General features: G+C 39.1%; 1 protein-coding gene across 2 annotated transcripts in view; it reads right to left on the bottom strand.

Annotated features, from left to right (window-relative positions):
* The window catches only part of NUBPL (NUBP iron-sulfur cluster assembly factor, mitochondrial), a 150,416-nt gene that overhangs the window by 99,780 nt on the left and 35,624 nt on the right, over positions 1 to 15,012 (bottom strand). For both annotated transcript variants that reach the window (XM_077819011.1, XM_077819012.1), the window contains exons 5-6: positions 1,135 to 1,174; positions 940 to 1,030 (exon numbers count right to left, since the gene is read on the bottom strand). In XM_077819011.1, the coding sequence (XP_077675137.1) occupies positions 940 to 1,030; positions 1,135 to 1,174 (131 nt within the window). The remainder of the gene's footprint in view (positions 1 to 939; positions 1,031 to 1,134; positions 1,175 to 15,012) is intronic.

Here is a 15,012-nt window from a genome sequence, read left to right as displayed (position 1 = left end):
CTTGTATTCATATTCAAATATCTACATCTGATTTAGTCAAATCTGAAAACACCACCATTTTAAAAAATAGTATAAAACCCACAAAAAGTATCAGAAAAGATATAAACATTGGAGTTGAATACTTTAAGCATGCGTGGCCCCTACCACAGCTTTGTCTGAGGAGCATACTGAAATGCAACAAGTTTTACTTTTCCTCTTTCCTAATGCTTAGGTTCAATTCTCTAACCCTCAATAGTGTTGAAAGCCCACCATAGTTAAGTGGAAGATACCTGTTTTAAATTCAATACATAAACTGAATGTATCGGAACCAAAATGAATGGAATACCCAGAGATTTTAATTCTTAACAGAAATAAAGTCTCAGCTCTGAACATCCATTCAAGAAAATTATGAGCAGTGACACTGAAAACGCTGATGATATGAGGCTACTCACAAGCTTAAAGTTAGGCATATGTTTAAATATCTGACTGAAGCAGGGTCATTCTGAACTCTGCTCCTACACTGGACTATTTTCACAAGTGTCCATTTCCACACTAGTGGTATGCTTATTTTATTTATGCACATTCCTTGTCATTGGTGTATTAATCCTGCAACTTTCAACTGGACATAAAGGAATAGATTTTCTAACAGTTAAGCATGACTCCCACCAAGTTTCAATGGGAGTCAAGTGTCATTTGAGTCTTTGAAATTTCCCCTGAAGTGACTGATATTAAGAAGAAAGTTAATTACTATAAAGCATATTTTCCCTTTTTCAGTACCCAAAAGCCAGTGCAAAACACTAAGTCATGGAAAACACACATTTGAAACATTGTGAATGTGCAACACACATTCAAACATTGCACACAAAGGGCACTTCTTTCAACAATTGCTCAGCTTGGAGTTCAGCCTTCAGAGGCGCTTTTTTCCATCAAGCAAAAAAAACATTTTAGGTAACACCTTACCTGCCTCAACAATTTCTCTATAGCTGACATTACCATGAGTCCTCTCCACACAACTGGTGCAGTCTCTTCTACCAAGAAACCCATCGACATACTGAAACAGTAAAGCAAAAATTTATCTTTCAAACAGGATACAAAATAAAATTATCTGAAATACATCTGTAAAGTAGCTTGATTTAAAATAAAACATATGCTCACCATGCAATGCCATAGTTCTTAAGGGGTCTCATTAAGTTTTCTAAAATAGAAACAAAATTATTCCATTTTTTAAAAAAACTAAGCAATTATTTTAGATTCATAAATACATACTTCCTCATCTAGTCTTACTGAGGTAGTTTTTCACCCAAATCAGCAGTAGGAGCTGCCTCAGCTCCTCCAGTATTCTCTCTATCTAGCCACATTTTCAAAGTAACTATCTGCATGATGGTGAGTTCTCAGTCCCATCCCTTTCTTAGAATCTGAGGCCAGGTTTACACTACAAAAACTTTCATCAGTATAACAGCATCGCTCAAAGGTGTGAAAAATTCACACTTCTGAGCGACATACTTATACCTACCTAACCCCAGGCATAGACAGCGCTATATTGACCGGAGAGCTTGTCCCATTGACATAGCTACCACCTCTTGTGGACATGGATTAACTCTCCCAACAGCTTGGTAGCATCTTCACTGAAGCACTACAGAAGCACAGCTTTTTAAGTGTAGATCTGCCCTCAATCTCTACTAGCTCAGGCTTCAGCCGTCAGATATATCTCTATTAGAGGGCATCAATACCAACTCAACCATGCCTTCTGCGACATCCTATGCAAAAAGAGATCAAGCTTTCTCAAGTGGTCTGCCCAGGATACCATGTGATCAATCATCGATACCTTACGTATTTCCTTTGTTAGCCTTCTACCAAAACCTGTAGGACTTGTTAATCACAAGCTGTATATGGTGAGTACAGTAGGTCTACCTTATAATGAATAGTTATGATATGAATATAGCCGATGAATGCAACACCCTGGTGTGACCCAGAGGCCCCTTGCCAAAGATTCCTCCCTCTTCTTTGCAAAAAACTCTCATCTCAGATGACGACAACACCAAACATATCTTACAGAGTATTTATCCACAAGGGATAACATGTAAGGTATCTACAGAAAGCTCATAACTTGTGAAGACTCAATCATTCTGATATGTGCATAAAAGTAATATTGATGGAACAATGTAACTACATTGAAACTATGCTTTACAGACTTGGATGTAAAAGTTAGTCACGGTGGAATAATACATGATGGCCAATTGGAGCAGGAGGAAGTTGTCGCTCCTCCCTGGTTAGTCAGGTATGTAATGCGAGTCTCAAGTGTCTAGCCTTGCTCCATCCCAAAACTAGCACTGGTAAACCACCAGAGACAACTGCAAACAATCAAAACTTCTTGGAAGTAAAAAGGAACATTATTACACACAGGATCTCTCTGTCTATGAAGACACACAAAAGACTGTTTCAGTGTAATACAGAGTGAGGAGAGGAAACACCTTGTGGAAAAGGGGTGGTTTTTATGGAAGTTTGGATCCTGCTTCAGGTGAAGCCAGCCAGTTCTGCAACAGATTAAACTTTGGGAATGAAAACCTACTTTATTAGAAGGAAAAGGTAATTATTAATAAATGTAGGCCCTACCTCCCATTTTATGATTTTATTTTATACTGTAATCATTTGTTTCTACCACTCTCTATTCTTTCTTAAATAAACTTTATCTTGTTTTATTACAACTGCTGTGTGTTATTCAGGAACAGTGGTTTAAGGTAAAACTGGGGTACACTGCTTCTTTGGGAGCAGAGAATCTGGGATTTCTGTGAATATTAGTGTCAGGGGCTGGACATCACAGGGGAATGCTTCAAAGGTAATTCAGGTACAAGGGTGCATCTCTTGTTAATCTGTAAGGCAAAGACAGGGCTGCCATTGCTCAGAGAAGAGTGCTTGAGTGGCTAACACGCTGGTGGAGTTAGAAAGCTAACACCCAACCAATATGTGCAAGGCTACCTCTCACCAGAGGCAGGGGGGTAACAAGATAGAATCATAGAATATCAGGGTTGGAAGGGACCTCAGGAGGTCATCTAGTCCAACCTCCTGCTCAAAGCAGGACCAATCCCCAATTTTTGCCCCAGATCCCTAAATGGCCCCCTCAAGGATTGAACTCACAAGCCTGGGTTTAGCAGGCCAATGCTCAAACCACTGAGCTGTCCCTCCCCATACTCCTGTGTACCCTGAGAACCATCACACGTAGCAAATCTCTTTTGAGGAAGCATAGCATGTAGCTGAGATAGATAGACTTTTGCCATCACAGGAGTTTGATTTTGTGGAAAAATAGTTAAACAAGTGACTGGAAAGCATATATATGCTCCTGATGGCAATCCCTGCTACTACTATCTTGAAAAGACTATTTCACAATGTTAATCTTCCCAGCCTTTGCATTTCAACTTAAAACAACACCAACAATATTCTTTACAGGGATAATCACGTGTTGTATGTATGACTACACTAAAAATATTAGAAAGTTTGCAAAGTCAAACACTCAGAAGTCAGGAATACCAGAATTAAGGTTGCCTATGCAATCTAGATTTGGTCCCTTTGTGTGCATGCATTACGATAGAGTCTTTAATTACATGATCATATACCATTTGTTCCTCAGGATGCTTCATCATTCAGTGCACAGGATGGACCATGCTCAGTGAATGAGTAGTTATTTCTTTTTATCCTCATCATTCAGTGTGTGGCCCCAGAGCTTATTTAACATATACTGTCCAAGCCCTGCAAGGAATACAAAATTATTAATCTCTCCATGGGCTTTTCTATGACTTTCATCATTGTAGCTTGTGAGTGCTTCACAAACATTAATAAATTTATGTTCACAACATCCCTGTGAGATGAAGTGGTCTTATTATATCTATTTTACTGACAGGCATCTGAGACAAAGATTAAGGCCAAAATTGTTAGAAATGTCCACTACCTGGGACTCCCAAGTTGACATGCCAAGAGTAGTTTTGAGCAGAATTAGCATTTTTAATAACATTATATGTTTAAAAACAAAACCCCCTCCAGACAACTTCAGTTGCAGTTGTTAACACTTATGCAAAATTTGGCTCCAGCCATCTCAAGTGGGCACACTTAAAATAAGGAACACTCAGTTAGTTGCCACTTGTGAAAATTCTGATGTAATTGACTTGCCCAACATTACACAGGAACTCTGTGATAGCGGCCTGGGTAGAATCCAGTTCTCCAGGGCAGCATCCAACTGCCTTAATCACAAAACCATCCTATCTCATTCACTATACACTTTCCAACTTCTACACCAAACGAGGCAAGGTCCTACAGAGAACAGCTCGTCCCCAGCCCATGTCCCTGTGCCCAAGTGTTCACCTCCTCTCCCCCTTTAGCTCCTTACCCCTTTGCATTTGAGCCAGGCGCCTTGCTCCTTCTCTATGCTGTCTGGGCACCAGCAGGGGAAGAATGGAGAGCACAAGTCTCCCTGCTCTCAGTGCTGGTGCCTGGAACCACAGTAGCCCTCCAGCTTCCAAGAGGAGCAATTACAGAAGTCCTGATCAGCCTGAGCATGCACCATGTTCATTCACTCTGAGCATGTGCAAACTGAGATTTTTCAGAGGTTTACAACTTGGCCAAAGTTGGGCAGATTTTCATGGGAGCAACGAAAAGCAAAACCCCCTATATTGAATTTCAAGTCACTGCTCCAAAGAATGAGGTGTTAAGGCTTTTCAGTGTAAAAGATTCTTACTATTGTTAATAGGGGAAAACAATGCATCCTCATTTTTAGATACCACTAAACCATAAACTGTAAACATAACCTTGTTTTTAAAAATATGTAAGTCATTTTAGTTGAAACTTTCCCAAAAAATTCAGCCTGAAGCAGACACCTTGCGTGAAAAATTTCAGCCTAAACAGTTAAAGTTTGGCAATGCTACAGGCAACTGAAAACAAGGTCTTATAATGGAAAGTGTTAGACAATCTTGACTATAGGTGGATCTACCAGCTCCACCTGTGCCACACACATCTGTGTGACTACAAAAATACTCACCATGTACAGTAGGTATTTTATTGACCTACCAATGATTTAGCTCATTAAACATGGCTGGTCTCATTGTTCAGAAGATAGAGAATACCTTGACTAACTTCATGTAGAGTAGTTTTAACTCACCATGTGTGATTACATACATGAATACTCCTGTTGACAATGAGTACTTGTGCAAGTAACAGCCCACCAATGAGAATAAGGAACTCACAATCTGTTTATCTAGTTCCAGGAGAGCACCTGATAAAAGCACCTTAACTGATACAGCAAACACAAGAAAGGAGGACTGTTTTTCCTATAGAGAGGTCTAGATACCAAAAAAAATACGTAATTTTATATTGGCTATACCAACTGACAAGTTTTTTCCAAATCCATTTGAGCAATAAGCAAGCCCTGGACTTGAAATCAAGTCCATAATCACCTTGCTCCACTGGCTTCAAAAGGCATTCCATGCAAGCATACAGGTCTGCCTACTGAGGTCCCATGATGGTATCAGAGCCGTACTTTGATGTGTGTTTATCTCTTGTGCTCTATCACATGAATTTGTGTGGCCCTCATTACTGTAGTATTTGAGCATTTCACAATCTTTAATATATTTATCTTCACAAGACTCTTGTGAAGTAGGGTAGTACTATTATCCCCATGTTATAGATGGGGAACCAAGCCACACACACACAGAGACTATGTGACTTATCCAAGATCACACAGGAAGTCTGTGGTGAAGTAGACTTGAGCCATTCTTTTTCTCTCATCCTTTCACTCATAACAAAGTACTTCAAAACTGGTTGATTATAAACAAAACATCTCAGAAATGCGGATCAGTTTTGTTGCTTTACTAAAGCTATTTAATATTTTCCTTTGGTGAGGAGAAAAAGTCTGGGCATAAAGTAAAAATAAACTACTGTAAGAAATGCAGCACCAATGGTTACATTTCTCAATGTATTTTCCCTCAAGTCTCTAAACAATATTCTTAATGCTTAAAACTAGCTAGTTTATACATGAGATCCTGTAGTAACTATAGATTTAACAGTGTATTTATGACTAAAAGTACTAATTCCTCTACCACAACATTTTATTTAAATAAAAATCATGCAGTAACCTCTCTACATGCATTAAAGAAAAATTATAGCAGGCTAGTATTTGTTCAAAGTTTATACTGAAGCTTAAGAATCCACTGCACTGTGAACAAAAGCTTTCTGTGGAGCTCTTCATTAGCTGAGTTTATCATAATATAGGTCATTATTTCCCACCTCCTCACATCTCCAGGATGTCTCATCACTCAAAACACAAAAGACTCTTACTACAAGACAAACTGTGTCATTGCCACAATGCCAGTGAAGGAGTGAATGACACATTGCAGCATATACGCTGTATTCTGTAACATAAAAGCAATACTGACTATATGAGTCATCCATTTAGTTAATATACTATCTGTACATGCTATTTGGAGCAGATTTTAAGCCTTCTCCGTTTGTAAAATCTTGAATAATTTTGCATCACATGATTTTTAAAATGTCTGATTTGGTACTGCAGTGACTGTAAATTCTTCCCCCACCACCTTAATTAGGATTCCAGTTTCTGCAACACTGTATATTACTCACAGTAAACAGCAATTCTCGGATGTCATCTGTCTGAAAGAATGAGAAAAAACATACTTGCTGCTTTCCTGGATCCAAAAAAGGAATTTCCAGTTACATTCCAAGACTGACAGCCTATCATGGTTTACCACAGAGGATTTTGGGCCAAGTCAAGGATCTGAAGGCTCCAAACTATATCAGACTAAACAGAAAGAACTACAAAAAGGACTGAAGAAAACAGACATGAGGCTGTGGAAGTTAAAGGGAGATTTGACATCTTGGGACATAACTAAAAGAAAAGAGTTTTGACAAGAGGGAGAAAAGTAAAAAAATCAGGAGACAGAAAAGAATACAAATTTGTAAAGCCATTCAAAGGGAAAAAGAATAAAAGGGGAAATATGACAGGCTTCAACACCATATCTGTTCAAGGCTCGACCCCATAAAGTACCTGAAAGGCCCAGTTTCAAGCCACAATAGTGTTTGTCTCCTTGGCTTTTATACTTTGTGGGAAAAATAAAAAGAAATACCCCAAGGCCAGCGATTCTCAATCTGAGGGCGGCGCCAAAATCTTCAGGGGAAGCGCACCTGTCTTTCTGGCCTGCTACCTGCACATTCTACTTGATGCTAGAGAGTGCGGCTCTCTGAATGTGGCCCACTAGTCTCTACGGCAACATGCACACAGTCATGCTGTCTAGTAGGGAAAAGATACAACATATAGTGACTGAACAGAACAGAACTGAAGGTGAGAGGAGAACAGAAGATATGGAGCAAATAACAGAAAGCAAAATCATAAACAAAGGAAAACATGAGATTACAATTAAAAAAAAACACACACACACAAAAAGAAAAAGGCAAGAGGGAAAGTGGCAAGGTGGGCTGCAACACGAGTTCCAGGGCATGGCACAGGAGGACACAGGAGGCACCAATCAACTGCAGAGGTGAGGAGTGCTGCACCCAAAGATGGGTTAATCATCCAGTTACAAATTTTAAAAATCCAACCATTACTTTAGTTGCTTATGCCAGAAGGCCAAAATAGTCTATGGGAAGTTAGACTAATTGAGACTTCAGGTTTGGTTTCACACTATATTATCAATGTAAATGTAGTACTACCTCAAAGGTACTGCAATTGGTATTTTCAGTTCTCTCACTAACAGTCTGGCTTGGACTAGGACTACAGAAGGAACCGAAGCACTGCCATTATATCCTGCATTAATAGTGTTATTTAACCATCAAGATACCCCTGTATATACTCTAATATAATGAAAAAAAAACCCAATGAAACATAAAATAGCGTTATCCAACAATAATGTTCTCGAAGTGCAGTTCTCTCAGAAATGACTGTAGAAATAGGGACCTCCCATTCAACAGATCTGCTCCTTGTATTTAGTCATATCGGTGCACTTCAGTGACTAAAATAAGTTTTCACTCCATATTCCTATTAGCCCTGCACAGACAACATAGCTAAGAAGAGCACACTGCTTCATCACCAACAGAATTGTTTTCCCAAGTTCCATTTACAGAGCCAGTTACACCTGTGCATTGCCAAGGAGAGCAATAAAAGTGGCACAGTGGCACTGCGGACAGAATTTGTCCCACAGAATCTCTATTACTCATCAACCTCAGCCTAGACCGATCCACGCAAGCGGTCCATTTCCTGGACACTACAGTGCTAATAAGCAATGGTCACATAAACACCACCCTATACCGAAAACCTACTGACTGTTATACTTACCTACATGTCTCCAGCTTCCATCCAGGACATACCACACGATCCGTTGTCTACAGCCAAGCTCTACGATACAACCGCATTTGCTCCAACCCCTCAGACAAAGACAAACACCTACAAGATCTCTATCAAGCATTCTTAAATCTACAATACCCACCTGCTGAAGAGAAAAAACAGATTGACAGAGCCAGAAGAGTACCCAGAAGTCACCTACTACAGGACAGGCCCAACCAAGAAAATAACAGAATGCCACTAGCCATCACCTTCAACCACCAACTAAAACCTCTCCAGCGCATCATCAAAGATCTACAAACTATCCTGAAAAATGATCCCCCACTCTCACAGATCTTGGGAGACAGCCCCCAACCTGAAGCAAATACTCTCCAGCAACCACACACCACACAAAAAAACCCCATGAACCCAGGAACCTAACCTTGCAACAAAGCCCGATGCCAACTCTGTCCATTTATTTATTCAAGGGACACCATCATAGGACCTAATCACATTAGCCACGCCAACAGGGGCTCGTTCACCTGCATATCTACCCATGTGCTATATGCCATCATGTGCCAGCAATGCCCCTCTGCCATGTACTTTGCCCAAACCGGACAGTCTCTACACAAAAGAATATATGTACACAAATCTGACATAAGCAATCATAACATTCATAAACCAGTAGGAGAACACTTCAACCACTCTGGCCACTCAGTAACAGATTTAAAGATAGCAATTTTGCAACAGAAAAACTTCAAAAACAGACTCCAATGAGAAACTGCTGAGCTTGAATTAATATGCAAACTAGATACCATTAACTTGGGTTTGAATAGAGACTGGGAGTGGCTGGGTCATTACACATATTGAATCTATTTCCCTAAATTAAGTATCCTCACACCTTCTTGCCAACTGTCTAAATGGGCCATCACTACAAAAGTTTTTTTCTCCTGCTGATAATAGCTCATCTTAATAAATTAGCCTCTTACTCCACCTTTTCATATTCTCTGTATATATATTCTTCTTACTATATGTTCCATTCTATGCATCCGTTGAAGCGGGCTGTAGCCCCTAAAAGCTTATGCTCAAATAAATTTGTTAGTCTCTAAGGTGCCACAAGTACTCCTGTTCTTTTTGTGGATATAGACTAACACGGCTGCTACTCTGAAATCTATTACTCATGAAGCTCAGTGAACAGGAAAGAACTCATACAATGCCATTTTTTAGGGAACATAAACATTCCTTTTCATAACTATGAAACTGTTAGCTCTCTACGAACACAAACATTTTTCATTTCAAATCATGCTTTAAATAGCAATTCTCATCCATATTGTGTGCTGTCACTGTTAAATCCAATCCTTTTTTTTTTCCTTCCCTTTCTAAGAGGAGCAGCAAATTTGAGTGCGCCTTACATGGGCTTCTTATGTTTCTTCAAGCATTTGAGTAAGACTATATATGAGGCATTGCTCAGCTTTAGCTTCCTAATGGTAAAGTAGTATATAATCCCCAAATGAAGTCTAAAGAAGTTATGAAATGCTAATTTTCTGAAATAATTAGGCTCATTTTTGACATTATGATTTTTTCCCCAATTATAAAACACTCACCGACCATCAACTCAAATCACCAAAAACACAGAAAAGCTTAAAAAGAAGTTTACAATCCCTCCACAGCCCTTCCACTTTATAACACAGCTCTTTTTTCCCCCAATCAATTCCTATTACATTCATTTTCTGGGTATAAAAAGCAATTAATTCAGAATGCATCAACTCAATTTTAAAGAGTTAAAAAAAGCAAAAACACAGCTGCTTGTTGTAAGATTATGATTCAAAGGTAAGTCTGGCATAAGTAGGAAAAATATGCTGATTTTGATCGTGTATTAGTCAACTACATTTCAAAGTAGTTGAAATGTATGGTTTTGTACTAAAAGCACAAGATGGGTGAGTTCTCTGAAGCCAGTACCTTCCGTCAAAAGTGCCTTCCCCCCAGTCATCAAAATGATGCACAAAATAGCCTTGAGGTCTTTGTGGATCCAAAGCCTTTTTCTACCTGTAGCTGGTCAGAAGACAGAGCGTTATTCCATTAAACTGATTTGGCTACAGTGACCCACAAATTAGTGACCACCATGATTGATTATTGAATTCATTGTATCTAAGAGGAATGAAGCTGACAACTCTGAAAAACTTCCACTTGATTCAAGATGCAGCATCCCACCTACTCAGCAGCAGATCACTCTGCATAGCTCTATGTGCAGCACACAACCAAATTCACAGTTTTTGTCCAAATATTCAAAAGCCATTTACTGGATTAGCCCATGCTACCTGAAGAACTGACTACCTCCCTCTACACAACTATAGCTGCCCCAGTCAGCTAGTGCACTAGAAAGGTCAACAACAACAGTGAGAATTGTGAGGGCAGTGGACAGCGCTTACCTACAACTGAACTGCAATTCTGAAATTAAACTTCTATAAAACATCAGACATCCATCTTCAGAACAAAATGCAAAGCTCACTTATTTAAGTTAGCTCTCTCAGAGCAAATAAATTCATTAATACACAAAGATAAAACTGATAGAAGAAAAGGAAACTGGAGATAAAGGTCCTGTTAAAAATGTATTTTAACAGTTGTAATACCCTGAAATACCTTGGTGATGAGCATGGTATGAAAATGAAGGTAAGTAAACTGAGCTGTATTTCCAAATCTACCAAAAATTATTTTTTTAGATTTATTGAATGCCTTAGTTCTTTTTGTGCCACTTTAAGCAAGTCAGTCTTTGTAGCCCAGATTCTCCAATTGTAAAATGGACCTACTACATGCTTCACAAGGATGCTGTGAGGCTTAGAAAACACTATCAGCCTAAAAAAAATATTTTAGACAGGTGTCATTTTTACTTCTTTATTGTTACTTTTAACACCTATAAGCATTAAAGAACACCCACATTTTCTCTATTTTCCTATTTGTTTATGTACTCAATAACACTTGAGATCTCTTAAATTTCACCGTTTCTCCTGGAATCAGTAAATTTTACTGTATGTGGGATGGTTTCATAAAAGAACAAGGGCAAGAAAATGTTTAAAATAGGAAAGTGTGATTGTAAGATGACAAAAATTAGCAGAAAGATTCAGGAATACATGTATATTTAAAACTACTTTAAAATTAATTTTTAAATTGGCTAGATTTTAAGTTGTCTATGACGTTTTAATAGCTCTATTCTACTGAGAAAAGTGACTTTAAAAATGGCATTCTGGGTTTCCATATTTTTTGCCTGTCAATTTATTCTAGATCAAATATATTCAGCTTGCAAACAGACACACAAGTACACATACAAACACATTTATGACTGCCATTCTTAAAAACTCTACCTGAAAGCTCAGAGCTAATCTGGTTTCTTCCTTTATTATGGTGGATGATGCATAAGAAAAGTTATGCAAACTAAATTATTCTCCAATTTGCCCTTGTGCAACCTAATTCTTTTTGGTGAGGTTGTACAGATGTAACGTATTGGTCCTTATGATAAATGAGATGGGGAACAGCTCCTTCTTGTGGGCACTCAGCCAGCCAGTTAGTGCTAGAATCCCTCTTGGTAGTTGTTCACCACTTGCTTTACCTGTAAAGGGTTAACAAGCCCACAGGTAAAAGGAAAGGAGTGGGTACCTGACCAAAAGAGCCAATAGGAGGGCTAGAACTTTTTAAAATGGGGAGGGGGTGGGGGGAGGAGAGAACTTCCCTTTGTCTGTGTGTTGTGGTTCTCTGGGGAAGAAGGGAACAGGGCAGCAGTTATTCTGTGAAGCTTTAAGCCAGGTATGAAAAACCATCAAATCATACCTAGAGATTGCTTATCTGAAATCCAGATATGTAAGTAAATTAGGGAATGTCTAGGAAGATGCGATTAGGTTTGTTTCTGTTTATTTCTTATTGGCTTGTGAACTCCTCTGTGCTAACCCCAAATGTTTTTGTTTTGCTTGTAACCTTTAAGCTGGACCGCAAGAAGGTTATTCTTGATGTTTAATTTTTGTAAGTGGGTTTTTTAAATCTAACAAAAGCTTAAGTTTTAGATGTATTTTCTTTCTTTTTGTTTTTAATAAAATTTACCTTTTTTAAGAACAGGATTGGATTTTGGTGTCCTAAGAAGTTTGTGCATATGTTGTTTAATTAGCTGGGGGCAACAGCTAATTTCCTTTGTTTTCCTTCTCAGCTCTTCCCCGGAGGGGGTGTGTGTGTGAAAGGGCTTGAGGGTACCGTACAGGAAGGAATTCCCAAGTGAGCCTTCCTGGGTTCCAAGGGGTTTTGCATTTGGCAGCATCTACCCACCCAAGGTCAGAGAGAAGCTGTAAGCTTCGTAGTTTAATACCAGCCTGGAGTGGCCAATATTAATTTTTAGAATCCATGTGGGCCCCCACCTTCTGCACTCAACATGCCAGAGTGGAGAAATCAGCCTTGACAGCGCTATAAGTGAAATTTACTAAGTAATTCTAGGTAGTGACATACTGGCTCAAACTAGTTGTTCACCAAGTCCAAGATTCTGTTTTTGATGATAGTGGCAAATTCCAGATGCTGCTGAAGAGGGTGTTAGATCTCTTTCAGAGTTAATTATCGACTAATGTACCTAAATCCCTCCCCCCCAGAGTTAGTGACTAATGGTTTATATTCTTTTTTAATTCCTATCCAGTGTAATTTAATATTAGACATTAAGATGGATAATGAGTATAACTTCTTAATATTTTCTGTGCTCTTGGACACCATGGGTATTGTGGTAATGAGTTCCACAAGCTAATTATATTTAACTGAGTCAACTGTAAATCTGTTCCTATTCAGATTTGTTTGAATGGCACCTTGTTCTTGTACTGTGAGAAAGTGTAAGAAGTCTCTTTTCCCTTCTCTGTACCATTATTTTAGTCTCCTGATGATACACAAGAAGGAACAAAATGCAGGTTCATCTCTCATAACTGCTGTCACTACACAGCTAACACCAAGATTAGATTAAGGCAATCCAGGGCCCGAGCATACCTCACATGCCCCTCACTCCCAATAATCCCATCCTTATGCTGTGGATTGGCATCATGGATCCTGTCCCTGCTGGCAGTGGCAGTGGCAGAAGCCACCTGCGCAAGAGCCATCTTCTGGGCAGACTAGGGGCTCCCCGTCTCTGGACCCCTGCTCCTTGTCTTCAAGCAGGCTGAGTGTCCTGGAGGAGTAAGGACTTAGTTGGGTGGGGCCTAAGCAAACGATTCTGCTGGGGGCTACCAAGGTTGCAGGACAGGTGTTGACACATCCCATCACTGTCTGCACCCTGGAACGTGGCACTTAGCAAAATTAAATAGTAACACACAGCTCTATGCCGGGATGGTGTTAGTGGGACCTGCAGATTTGGGGTTTCCATACTTAACGACTCACTAAGATGAATAGACAAGTTCACCCCTTTCAGATCTAGGATTTCAGGCAATCCGCAAGTCAGGAAAAATTCACCATGACAGTTAAACTTGAAAACATGATCAGAGGGTATCTTCGCAACCACAAGGGCTAGAAATAAGTTTAGTTTCTTGCATTTTTTTTTAAATTACAGATGAGATTCTGACACCTTGTGACTTCAGGAGCTCAGGTCAGATGGGTAGGCATATAGTACCTATGCTTTAATACAGCTCTGGTTAACAGAAGTAGTTTAAAAAACAACCATCACCACACACTTATTTTTGTTACAGAAGTAAACACAGAAAGAACAGGACTTACTGATTAACATGTTGCTATTTTTACACTGTCTCTTTTTAGAGTAGAGCCAAACTAACGCATTCATGTATGCAAAGATTTCAAGATATTCAGTCAGAAGCTGTTGAAAACATGCAAAGTATTAATAAAAGCACAAAACTGCAGATTAATTTTAACAATCTGCCAACAGTTTATCTTGCTTTGATATCAAAACCCAATCACCTTATATACTGTCCAAGATTTAGTTACAAACACGATTTAGTTACAAATCTGAAAATATTACATTTTAGTCTCTTGTACTAACTGAAGGAAAAACCCTGCTTTAAATCTCAAGAGGTGCTGGATAATACTGATTGCTTCTCAATTACGCTACAATCATTTCATTAAGCTTTTCAGCTTTCTACTTCATGTAGTCAGCAGCATCAAGAACGAGAGCTTCCAAATCAGCAGCAGCAGGTGGGAACTGTGAAGCCAAGTCTCAACCAAGCACAGACAGCACCGCAGCAAAGGCTAATCTTGCAACTGGCTATAGAATTTGATATATAATTTAAAGGGACACTGCCAAATAGATTTTTTTTTTTTTTTTAATTCTGGTAGCACCCTTTTATTAAAATATCCGGAATTTTTTAAAATTCCTATTTTAATTGAATGTTAATTTTTCTACTCCGGGGATGTTTTTAAAAGGGTTTGAGGACTAAACTGACCAAGAAGTTCAACCCCACCCACCTTCAACCCCCACTATCTCTGCCTGCACACATTCACCGGTTACCCCTTTCAGTTTTAGCTTTGTTACTGCCACTGCCTGAAATACTTCCCTTTGTAAATCCTAAAACAGTCCAAGAAGTTGCAGTCCCACAAGAGCCGTGCATGACAGTAATGCGGCAAAGGAATGCCTCTATACATGAAGTGCTGCCAAATGCACATACTAAACTAACAGAGAAAAATAATTTCCTCCAATCTTTCTCTTTCAGTAATCTTAAAGGTCACTCATAACGTCAGCTGAGTATGAAATGTTCAGA

This window comes from Eretmochelys imbricata, chromosome 6 (genome assembly GCF_965152235.1).
Source record: "Eretmochelys imbricata isolate rEreImb1 chromosome 6, rEreImb1.hap1, whole genome shotgun sequence".
In the NCBI taxonomy this organism is placed as follows: Eukaryota; Metazoa; Chordata; order Testudines; family Cheloniidae; genus Eretmochelys; species Eretmochelys imbricata.
Note: the sequence above shows the minus strand (reverse complement) of the source record. Positions and strands in the feature narration are given on the sequence as shown.